Genomic DNA, 12558 nt, shown 5'->3' on the forward strand with positions numbered 1-12558 from the left:
GGTACATATTTTATTATTACCTTTGAGTGTACCCATGTCACAATTACTTATTTTACCTAAACCAAAAACAAAACAAAAAAAAAAATTAAAAATAGTATAATGCAATGATTTTTAATTATTTTAGTAATTTTCATCTTTTTTTAATTATTTTTTACAAATTTGCAATGGTTTCTTTTTTACTTCTTTCACATAATTATACTTTATTAAATATACTTACTCTTTTAGTCTCTCTATTTGTTATGAAATTTCATTTTGGTCCTCAAGTTTTTAGTTGTCTCAATTTGGTCCTCATTTTTTTTAAAAATGACTCAATTTGGTCCTCACCGTTAACTTTGACCAGACGGTATTAAGTCAACGCCACGTGTCAATTTCTGTTTTTTTTTGAATTTTTTTAATATTTTTTTAATATTTTTTTAAATATTTTTTTTTTTAATTTTTAAATATTTTTTTAATTGTTTTTTTTTATTTTTGACACGTGTCACTTCACAGTTGTACCACATGTCAAAGTGACTCAATTTGGTCCCTATATTTGTTTTTAGTTTCAATTTAGTTCCAATTTTTGTAAAAATGAAGCAATATTGTCCTCCTTAGATTGAGACTCAATTTAATCTTTGTATACAATTTATGATGATATTCTTAATAAAATTGACATTTTTATTAAATATTTGTAGAAATATTTTTAAATAAGTTTTTTTTTTAGTTTTATTATTAAACAAAGTTAAACCCCAAACTTAATTTCAAAAGTTAACAATTTTGTCATCATATATAAAGGCATCAAGTGTATCATATTATACAAACTTAGTAAAAATTAAAAATCAAATAACTTGTCACACATAAGTTTAGGAACTAAATTTCAAGTTCAAAACAAAATCAAAGTCTAATATTTTGTGTAGAATTTAAAGTTAATTTAAAATATTTATAGAAATATTTAATAAAAACATTAATTTTAGTAAGAATATCACCATAAAATTTATAAAAAAGTGAATTTAGTAACAATTTAAGGAAGGACAATATTGCTTCATTTTTACAAAAACTAGGACTAAATTGAAACTAAAAATAAATATAGGGACCAAATTGAGTCACTTTGACACGTGGCACAATTGTGAAGTGACACGTGTCAAAAATAAAAAAAATTTAAAAAAAATAAAAATTTAAACAAATTAAAAAAAAAGTCAAAAAAACCAGAAATTGACACGTGACATTGACTTTAACACCGTTTGGTCAAAGTTAACAGTGAGGATCAAATTGAGTCATTTTTAAGAAAATGAGGACCTAATTGAGACAACGAAAAACTTGAGGACCATAATGAAATTTCATGACAAATAGAAGGACCAAAAGAATAATTTAACCTTAATTTTTTTATTAAATTGTTTTCAATATAATGCTAAATTTTTGGTTTTGTACCTTTGGTTAATAAATAGTCAATATTCATCAATTTCATTCTCAAAACAATATTGTTTAAGAATTTTTTAATCAATCCATATTTTAGAATTTATTTGTTTTAAAAAAACATTTCTACATTACAAATTACTACAACAAAAATTCTTACCATATAAAAAAAAACAAAGTAAACAAATCAAATTAATTTTTGTAACCTTTTAATATACATTTTTTAAAAATTATCACTAGTGCAGAATTGGATTACTACCTCGCCTTATAGGCCTCGGTTGGCCAGGACCCGAAGCCTATAATGGCGCGGTGGCAATTTTTCAATTATAGGCAACGTTTATGCCTCGGTTCACCTCAAACCCGAAGCCAAAATCAGTTATAGACCTCGGTTGTAAAAAACCCGAAGCCAAAAGCTCTGTTAGGCCTCGGTTAAGAAGGCCCGAAGCCAAAAAGGATGCCCAGAATTTCAAAAATGCCATTCGCGTTTTGACTTATAGGCCTCGGTTGTGAGAATAGCCGGTGCCAAAAGTGGTTTTAGGCCTCGGGTGGTGGGGACCTGAGGCCAAAAGGTGTTATATGCCTCGGTTCTAAATTGAACCGAGGCCATATTGTTTAATTAGGGCTCAAAACTGCAGCCCCTTTCTTCCTCGCGCGCGCAGCTCCTCCATTTCTCTCCTCCATTTCTCTCTGCAATTCCGGCCACCACGCGCTGCTCCTCCTCCATTTCTCTCCTCCACCACTGCCACCCCATCGAGAAGACCACGCGAGCACGCGAGCACGCGAGCACGCGAGCCGCCGCTGTCTCTCCTTCTCTCTCTGTGACTTCCGGCGAGGAAACGACGCCAGCCCCTGCCGCCGTGTCGTCTCGCCTCCGGCCACGCTGCTCCGGCAGTGGTCGCTCTCTCTGTCTCTTTGCAAGTGTTCCGACGTCCCTCCACCACCACGCGAACATTTTGATTTTTTTGCCGCAATTGTCGCGCCGCGGTTTTTTTTAAGGTAAATTTTCAACGCGTTTTTGTTTGATTTTCTGTTTTTGTGTATGTTTGATTTTCTGTTTTTGTGTATGTTAATTTTAAATTTTAGTTATTGTGAGTGTTAATTTGGATTGAGATAGAAATTGTTTGGAGTGTTTTGATTAATTTTGTGAAAGGATTGAGTCTCAATTTAAGAGCATTGTGTCTTCAGACGTAGAGCATTAAGTCTGAATTTAATTTAAGAGAATTGTAAAAACACTATAATTAAATAGGTAATATATGATGTTAAGGAAATTGTTGTTTTTGCTTTTATTTGTTACTTATGACTTTCTCTTGTGTTTTTTGTTATCTCTTGTAGCTTTCGAACGTATTGAATTGCATCATCTTCCAGTGTCATCTGCTCTTTTTACGCGCTCCCAGGTTCCTAATTCTAATATTTTCCTATGATGCCAATCTGTTGTTTGCTTTATATATTTTATTAATTATTTGTTAAAACATGTTGTTTGTTTTTCTTATATGTGAGTGAGCCTTAGTTTCCCGTTTGAGATTCAATACGTAAATTATGTATTGTCCCCGAGTTTTCATTTTGAAAAAATTACATTTTTTTAAAATTAGATATAAGGGGATACAATACTAATAATTTAAATGTATTGAATCTTGAATTGTCCGATTGGACAGTTTAAGAAGATTAATCACTTTCTAGTAATTTATTAGTGCATATATATTTAAAATACATATCTTAAAATTCATGAATATTTGTCAATTGTGTTTTGTATTGATCTTCGGGTGCATATTTGATTGTGGTTTATAATCACTTTCATTTCGTGTATCCTGAAGGCCAATGCGAAATGCTGGCAAAATTTCGTGAAATTTAAGATATGTATTTTAAAAGTAATATGTACCAATAAAATAAGGAAAGTGAATCTTCTTAAATGGGATAGGGTCACACCTTGATTACGACGTGAGCATTGATTCAAAGATTACTGAAATTGTTCACGCAATTTCAGTATGGATCGAGATTGGATTAATTTAACACGTATTAGCGCTGAGTATGAGAATGGAGTAGAAGAATTTATAAAATTTGCGCAACATTATGAGGGGAGAAGTGATGATGAGGTGAAGTTCAGATGTTCGTGTGTCAACTGTTTGAATGGAAGAAAATTGAATGCAACTCAAGTTAGGGAACATCTTATTTGTGATGGTTTCCTTAAAAGTTATACAATATGGACATGGCACGGCGAATTAATACACATTCCTACTATTTCTCGATCTGAATATCTTGCCAATTCATCCATGAAAGAGCGACGAGAAGAGCGACGGGAAGAGCGATGTGAAGAGCGAGTAGAAGAAGACAATATAGAGGACATGATACGGGATGTTGGCGCAGAAGCTTTTGCACAAGCGCATGTGTATGAGACGATGTCTGCTGATGCGGAAACTCCGTTGTATGTTGGTTCAACTAAGTTCACGCGATTATCAGCGGTTTTAAGACTTATGAATTTGAAAGCAACCAATGGTTGGACAGATAAAAGCTTCACAGAATTGCTCGTGCTCTTGAATGAAATTCTTCCCGAAGGAAATACTCTACCCACTCGAAACTATGATGCCAAGAAAATTCTTTGTCCGATGGGTATGGAGTATAAAAGGATACACGCATGTCCTAATGATTGCATATTATACAGAAAAGAATTTGAAGATTTGAAAAAATGTCCAAAGTGTGGGTCATCACGGTACAAGCAGAAAAGAAACAGTGAAGATAATGGTCAAATAGAGAAGGAAGGATCTGCTTTGAAAGTAGTCTGGTACCTTCCAATCGTGCCTAGACTTAAGCGTTTGTTTGCAAATCCTAAAGACGCTAAAAACCTTAGATGGCATGCAACTGAGAGAAGATGTGACGGACTCCTTCGTCATCCAGCTGATTCAATGCAATGGAAAAATATTGATCAGGAATTTCCCAAGTTCGGTGAAGAATGTAGAAATATTCGTTTTGGCTTAGCTACCGATGGAATGAATCCATTTGGTAATTTAAGTACAAATCACAGTTGTTGGCCTGTTATATTATTCATTTACAACTTATCTCCTGGACTCTGCATGAAGAGAAAATACATGATGTTGTCTATGATGATATCTGGTCCAAAGCAGCCTGGAAATGACATAGATGTATATCTCAATCCTCTAGTTGAAGACTTGAAGGTGTTGTGGGTTGATGGTGTTGAAGTATTTGATGTTGTTGCTTCTGAAACTTTCATGATGCATGCAATGTTATTTTGCACCATTAATGACTTTCCAGCTTATGGTAATTTGTCAGGGTACAATGTCAAGGGTCATAAAGCATGTCCTATATGTGAAGAAAACACTGCATCTCATCAATTGAAAAATGGAAGGAAGACTGTGTATCTGCGCCATCGAAGGTTTTTACAAGCTAATCATCCTTATCGAAGGTTAAAGAAAGCATTCAATGGACATCAAGAGAATGACAAAGCACCAACTCCATTAACTGGCATTGAAATTCATGAAAAAGTTAATAAAGTACATCATGTATTTGGTAAAACGTCCAAGAAGTCATCTGCATCGAGCCCTTGGAAGAAAAAATCAATATTCTTTGACCTTCCATATTGGTCGAAGTTAGAAGTTAGGCATTGCATAGATGTCATGCATGTAGAGAAGAATGTGTGTGATAGCTTGATTGGTACACTACTCAACATTCAGGGAAAGACAAAAGATGGAGTAAATGCTCGTTTGGATTTGGTTGAAATGAAGATCCGAGAAGACTTGGCACCAAGGGAGGTTGGTAGGCGCACTTATTTGCCCCCTGCATGTTACACTATGTCCAGACAAGAGAAGATAAGTTTTTGCTTATGTTTAAAGAGTGTCAAGGTACCTCAAGGATACTCTTCAAATATTCAGAGTTTAGTGTCCATGCAAGACTTGAAGCTTGTTGGCCTCAAGTCTCATGATTGCCACATCTTAATGCAACAATTGTTACCTGTAGCTATTCGTGGAATTTTACCCAAAAATGTTAGACAAACTATAACGCATTTATGTGCATTCTTCTCTTCAATTTGTAGCAAAGTCATTGATCCTTTAAAGTTAGATGAACTTCAAGCCGAAATTGTTATCATCTTGTGTCAGCTAGAGATGTTTTTCTCTCCATCATTTTTTGACATCATGGTACATTTACTTGTTCATGTGGTGAGAGAAATCAAGTTTTGTGGACCAGTATACTTAAGATGGATGTATCCCATTGAACGTTACATGAAGATTTTGAAAGGGTATGTGAAAAATCAATATCGTCCAGAAGCTTCAATGATCGAAAGATATATTGCTGAAGAAAGTGTCGAGTTCTGTTCAGATTACATGGCAAAAGCAAAACCGATAGGAGTTCCTCACAGATCATGGTTGAACAGGTGTTCTATAAGTAATAGCATACGAGGTGTGAGTGTGGTTACCAAAAATCGCGAAGAGTTGATGCAAGCACACCTATACATTTTGAACAACACAAATGAGGTAATGCCTTACTTATCTGCACACAAAGTCATTGTGAAAGAGAACAATCCAAGACAATCAGAGAAATGGCATTTGATGGAACATAATAGAACATTCATGCCTTGGTTTAAATCTGAGGTTTTGAAAGATGCGCAATGCTCTGAGACTTTGATGTGGTTAGCAAATGGGTTGAAATTTGATGTCATCTGTTGTACAGGTTATGAAATCAATAATTGCACATTCTATACAAAGTCTCTTGATGATAAAAGCACAATACAAAATAGTGGAGTCAGTCTTGAAGCCGAGTCGCTACAATTTTCTACATCTAAAGATCAAAATCCCGTAGTAGGATCAATGACATACTATGGTGTAATACAAGAGATATGGGAGGTTGATTATACCATGTTTACTATTCCACTGTTCAAATGTAAGTGGATTGACAATAAGAGTGGTGTCAAAATAGATGAATCAAGAATGACTCTAGTGGATTTTCGAAAGGTGGGTTATCGAGACGAGCCATTTATCATGGCACAACAAGCATCTCAGGTTTTCTATGTTAAAGATCCTGCGTCTGAACATTGGTTTGTCGCTCTTGATGGAAAAAAACAAATTGATCCTAATGAAGAGAATATGAGTGATCTTAATATTGTTGTCACCCACCCATTTAGAAGAACGATAAATGTTGATGAAATCCATCTAGTTGATGATGTACATGCAATTCGAGAAGATCACGATGAAGGAATATACATATGACCAATCAATAACTTTATGTATGAATTTCATATTCTTGTTAACATTTAGGTGTTTTGTTAAATAATGTTTTATATATTAATTTGTCAGTTGCTTATTAATGTTTTTTTATGTTTTCATTTCACAGATACATGGCTGAACATACTTCATCAGAGGATGAAGCACCTACTAAGAGACCCACTAGAGGAGCCACTAGGTTGAGAGAGCTCTTAATTAGAAGAGCTAAAGGTCAGAAAACACATGTTGATATTAACGTCGACACTGGTGAACCTAGTGGTCGTTATGGGGACGTCTTCAAAAGCTATTTAGGAATGTTGGCACGAGAGAGAATATCAATCCTTACGCCATCTTTTGATCATGTCACTGAAGTTGATCGGGAAATGATATGGCAAGATTTATTGGTAACTAATATTAATGTTATTAAAGTTATACTTTGACTTTGTTGATAATATGATAAATATTGTTGATGACATTTTCTATATTGCAGCTAACATTTGATATTCCAAATGTGCCGACCTTAAGACAAAAATGTTTGTCATCGGTGGCTGAGAAATTTCGTGGTTTTAAGACCAAGTTGACGTCAAGGTATGTCTTTGGACATAAAAAGAATGAAAATCCATTGTTGAAATACACTTGGATTGATGAAGACACATGGCGTCAGTTTCTTGAGCTTCGGACATCTGAGGGATGGCAGGTATGTTTATTTGAAATCATCAATAGCACAATTGATAATTATGCAAAATTTTAACTAATTCATAAAATGGGTTTTATATGTTACAGGTCAAGAGGAAAAAGGCTCAAAGCATAAGTGCTCAAAATAAAAACTCGCACATATTATCTCGTGGTGGGTATAGAAAACTTGAAGAGAAGATAATGACAGAAAAGAAAAAATCTAGGCCCCCACCTTCTGAGGGTGAAGATACTGAGCCTCCTTCACCACCATCACGTCATCACAAGTGGAAGTTAGCCCGTTTACGCTTATCGGGCAACTACACTTCTGACTCTGCACGAGAAATCTCTGAGAAAATTGTAAGATACAATTCTTATCTAAATTGCACGTTCATGTTTTATATTGTATTTTGATTTATAAATTTTTTGTTACCTTGTAGGATTCGTTGGTTGAGCAGACCTCCCAAGGAGGATTCATTCCAGAAGGTCGTCATGACATACTTGCTGCTGCAATTGGACGACCTGAGCACCCTGGACGTGTGCGTGGTGCTGGATCAGGAGTCGGCATACGCCAATTTTTTGGTTTCTCCTCTCGTCAATCTTCATGCAGTCATGGTGCTGATTATGAACAAAGACTAAAGGAAATGATCACGGCGCAAGTGAGAGAAGAACTAATGCGCCAATTTGAGCATTATGGCATTCGTTCGCCAGTGGATCATCCGCCAGAACTAGACCCATTTGTGCCTCCCACGGGTAAATTTGTTTTCTATAAGTTATGAATTGAATAAATGATATTTAATAAAGTAATTGAATAACATTAATAAATCGTTGGCTCTAACAGGTAGAAGCGGAAAGGGGAGTTGTTCAGCTCCATCCGGGGATGACATGGATGACACTCATCCATGTCAGCTATATATTTGGGATGGTACAGAGAAGACACTAGTGGCTCGTGGAAAAGTATTTGAGGCAGCCACAGTTCTTCATGGCATGGAGTTATCAGAGGATGAGGTTAAGGTCACGGTAGAGGAGGTTCTCATGCCGTATGCTTTAGTTCCTGTGCCAACAGATGAGGTGTATACTGTGGCACAAGCATTCCAGTGTTTCCTCGCCTGGCCTAGAGATTTGGTTGATACTGACCCCCCGGTACAAACTCTTAAACCCACAAATATACTACATTTTTAAGTTTACATGTTTATTATATTCCAATATAATTGATATTCCATTTTAACTGAAATTGCATCAATATAGGAAAAACCTCAATCAAAGAAGATTCTTCTCTCTTTGGATGATCCTCTTGGTGCATTGCTCCAACTTGCAGAAATCATAGCTGATAAGCCGATGCAGGTTCCTTGGGATGCTAACATTTTTGGGAGAGATCTTGACATCCCACTTTACTTGCATTCCCAAGATGTCTTGGAGCTTGCACGAGGACAAGAAGAACTCAATATTACCATTATTCAATTATGGATGATGTAAGTCTTTTAGTCATTATATATAGTTATTTGATATATTTATGTATTTACTTATATCAAATCAATTTTTGGTTTAGGTATCTGTCTGGTGTCACTGAAACTATGGGGCTGAATGATGTATATGGGTTTATAGACCCCCAACTCACCCATGAAGGCAACAAGTTTGATGACATTCAAGCATATGTGACCAAATGCTTTCAACGTGGAAAAGAAATTTATTTTGTCCCTTATGTTGCTGGGTAAGTCATTTTTGTTAACTTATGAATATAATAAGTCATTTTAATGCATAACAATGAATTTATTTTCTTATCAGGCGTCATTGGCAGTTACTTGTGGTTTCCCTAAGGGAGAACCTTGCTGTGTGGTTTTGCTCTTTGCATCGCCCTCCCCCCAACCATCTTAGACAAGTGATAGATTGGTAAGAACCTCAATATCAATCTTATGAATATGACATGTTATATAAAAATATCCTAACTTATTCCCTATATCATAGTTCAATTGCTACACATAACATGTTGTTAGGGAGATCAACGGCTAAGGCAAAAGGTCTTGTATGGTGTTCTCTCCAGGTTTGATATTTCTATCCATATCTTCATGATTGTTTGCTTGATTTTCTTCATTAATTAATTGTAACGTTGTTAATATAATGTAGTGTAATAGACAAACCGGCTCATATGAGTGCGGTTACTATATAATGCAATGGATGACAACCACTGTGCGTGCTCGTATTACAACAAATTGGGAAACGGTAATATATATTTCAATTAAAATGAATACTTTGCAATATTTCCTTTTTATATACTAACTTAACTTAATCTATTATTTTGTAGACATTCAAGAGTCTTGCAGCAATTCCCGCAAAGTCCATCAAGTTTGGTAGGATAGCATGTGCCAAATATATAATTGAAATGTACCATAGTATTGATTAGAACATGTATGTTGATTACAAAAGATTTGTAATTGTCTTTTAAATGAATTTGAATTGTAGATGTGTTTTAAAATATTCTGTTCTGGTCTATTTGGTCTGTGCTGGGTGCTGAATAAAATTTGCAGGTTCAAATGTGGGAATAACACCAAATCAGAAACTGCATTAAAAAAAAAACAACGTATTAGGCCTCGGTTCATACCAGAACCGAAGCAAAAAGCAAACTTTTGGCCTCGGGTGCAACCAAAACCGAGGCCAAAAAGGGTATCGAATTTAGAAAAAAAAAAGCCCATATGGCCTCGGGTGCACCCAAAACCGAGGCCAAAAGGGTATCGAATTTAAAAAAAAAAGGAAGCTCATATGGCCTCGGGTGGCACAGAAAACCGAGGCCAAAAGGGGGGCTCTATGGCCTCGGGTTCATCTGAACCGAGGCAGAAGGGCACTCTATGGCTTCGGTTTTTAACCGAGGCCAAAAGCTGTGCTCTTTTGGCCTCGCCCCAATATGCTTCGGTTCCCGAACCGGTGCAGAATATGATAAACAACCGCTGCCAAAGGCCCTTCCTGCACTGGTGTATCAAAAATTAAAAAAAAGAAACTAAAATTTCAATATTTATACCATAATTATTTTTACTTTTGTTACTTTTATTATAATTCATACAATTTTATTTCCAAATATATATTAAAAAAATAATACTACACAAATTAACAAATAAACTTTAAAATAAATTTACTTTCATATTTCCAAATAATACCTAATATAATTTAATAGATAATACTAAATCTATTATTAAAATATTTTTTTCATATCTAATTTTTCCACTTTTAAAAAAATGAAAAAAAAAAAGTTCAGAATTTAGTCCCCAGAAATCAAATTCAACCTGGGAAAGAAAAAAAAAAACAATCAGCCAAGATCAGAATTCAATCCCATAAAAATCAAATTCCACTTGAGAAAGAAAAAAAAAATCAACCAAGATCAGAATTCAGGTCTTTGGAAACCTAATTCTAACCTGTTTTACAAAACATGCTTTCTGTGTAAATATTATATGGTTATTATACACATGGTAATTAAAAAAGGGAATTGTGCTATCTGTGAAAAAAAATCCCTCCACTACACTTCTCCACCTTTGAAAGATTTTCTGCTTATCAATTTCTCTGTAGTTATTGGGGAAGTTGGAGAAGAGGAAAAGTGTTATGATGTTCCTTGTCTACGAACCTCATAGCCACCGACAGTGGCCATATGCACTATTTATTTATTTATTATTAATTTTTTTACATAGATGCTTGGTTTAGCCCCTATCGAACTTGTTACTTACTTTTAACCACACGTATTTACTTGGTTACTATGCATATGACACTTGGTGTCCACACATCAAGCTCTAGAAAGAAAAAAAACATATTTTTGATAACTATATGGTGATGCTCCCCGATGACATTTTATCATCTATATAACGATCAAGAGACCGTCTTCGTCACTTGTTATCTAATACGTTCTTAATAAAAATATAAAAAATTGATTATAATTTTTATTTTATATTATCTTTACAACTTTATTAACATGTGATAATAACAACTATGTCTTAAAAAATTTAAGTTATACTAGCGAAAACACAGGCGCTGCCACGCATGTGTATTCGCTTTTTTTTTTATGTATCTATATGTATAATATTATGAATAATCGATGACAATTTATGATGGATATATGTAGATTGGTTGAAAAAAAAAAGCAGTAAATTACTAATTTATAAGATTGTGTATCAATTAATATTTAATACATTTGATCAAGATTTGGGGTTAATGAGCTATATGTGATAAAGTCAATGGTAGTTGTCCATAAATATACCTGAAACTGACGTTTAGAAAGGGAATTTGTAACTTATTTCTATTATATTATTTTCTATTATACATAGATTGCTTGTTGTTAAGAATAATCGATGACAATTTAACTATTGATGAATAAAGTTGACTAACAATGTTCAATGTCAGTAATGTGCGTATTACTTGGTCATGCTTTATTGTCATTACGTCCTGGAAACCTTTGTGGGACAAAACCATAACCTAATATTTAAAAACTAAGATAAATTATATTTGAATCAAATATATACTGTACAGGAAAGGACTAAAAAGAATGTAAGCATACTCGGAAGGATTTTCTCGGCTAATGACATAGAGTAGTGATGAGGTGGGTTTAAACCTAAACAAAGAAGTTGTATTCTACTTTTTTGTATAGAGTTATATATAAGTTTTTGGTTTAAGCACAAGTAAATATAATTATTTATGAAGTATTTTTAAGATTGTTAGAATACATTATTGTTTATGTACGTTTTTTTATTGTTGTACATAATACAAAGGATATAGTGTACTGACCACAATCTATGTTACTGATAGGTGAAGTACTTGACAATGCTTTATATACATTATATTCTTCAAACCTTTGTGGTGCATGAGTAGAACCTGTTATGTGAAAGCATGGAGCATAATAAATAAAAATATGTAAATATTTCATAAAATGGTAAGTAAATAACATGGATTAAGTATTGATGAATAAAATTGACTGACCATGTTGAGTGTCAGTAATGTGTGTATTACTTGGTCCTGTTTTATTATCATTACGTTCTGCAAATCTTTGTGGGACCAAACCATAATCTAATATTTAAAAAATAAGTTAAATTTTATTTAAATCAAATATATAGTTTACAGGAAATAACAAAAAAGAATGTGAGGATACTCGAAAGGACATTCTCGGTTAATGACATACAGTAATGATGAGGAAAAATGTGGTGTTACCTGCATAGTTACTGATCGAGCCCTTTGTCGAATAGATGTCATTCTCAATTGGGGAGCTCTGTTTGACATTTGGACAATGTTGGTTGTGTTTTCAGGATTATTTTTCCTT

At 34.1% G+C, this 12558-nt stretch overlaps 1 protein-coding gene across 1 annotated transcript; it reads left to right on the forward strand.

The window, feature by feature from the left end:
• The first annotated feature begins 3783 nt into the window (after window positions 1-3783).
• LOC146883884 (uncharacterized) lies at window positions 3784-6602 on the forward strand. Its single transcript, XM_085666135.1, has one exon. It carries the CDS (start codon window positions 3858-3860, stop codon window positions 6600-6602), a length of 2745 nt encoding a protein of 914 aa, XP_085522261.1. The 5' UTR covers window positions 3784-3857.
• Window positions 6603-12558: the final 5956 nt, after the last annotated feature.

This window comes from Vigna unguiculata, chromosome 9, assembly GCF_037176805.1.
Source record: "Vigna unguiculata cultivar grain cowpea cultivar isolate G323 ecotype 2 chromosome 9, ASM3717680v1, whole genome shotgun sequence".
NCBI lineage: Eukaryota > Viridiplantae > Streptophyta > Magnoliopsida > Fabales > Fabaceae > Vigna > Vigna unguiculata.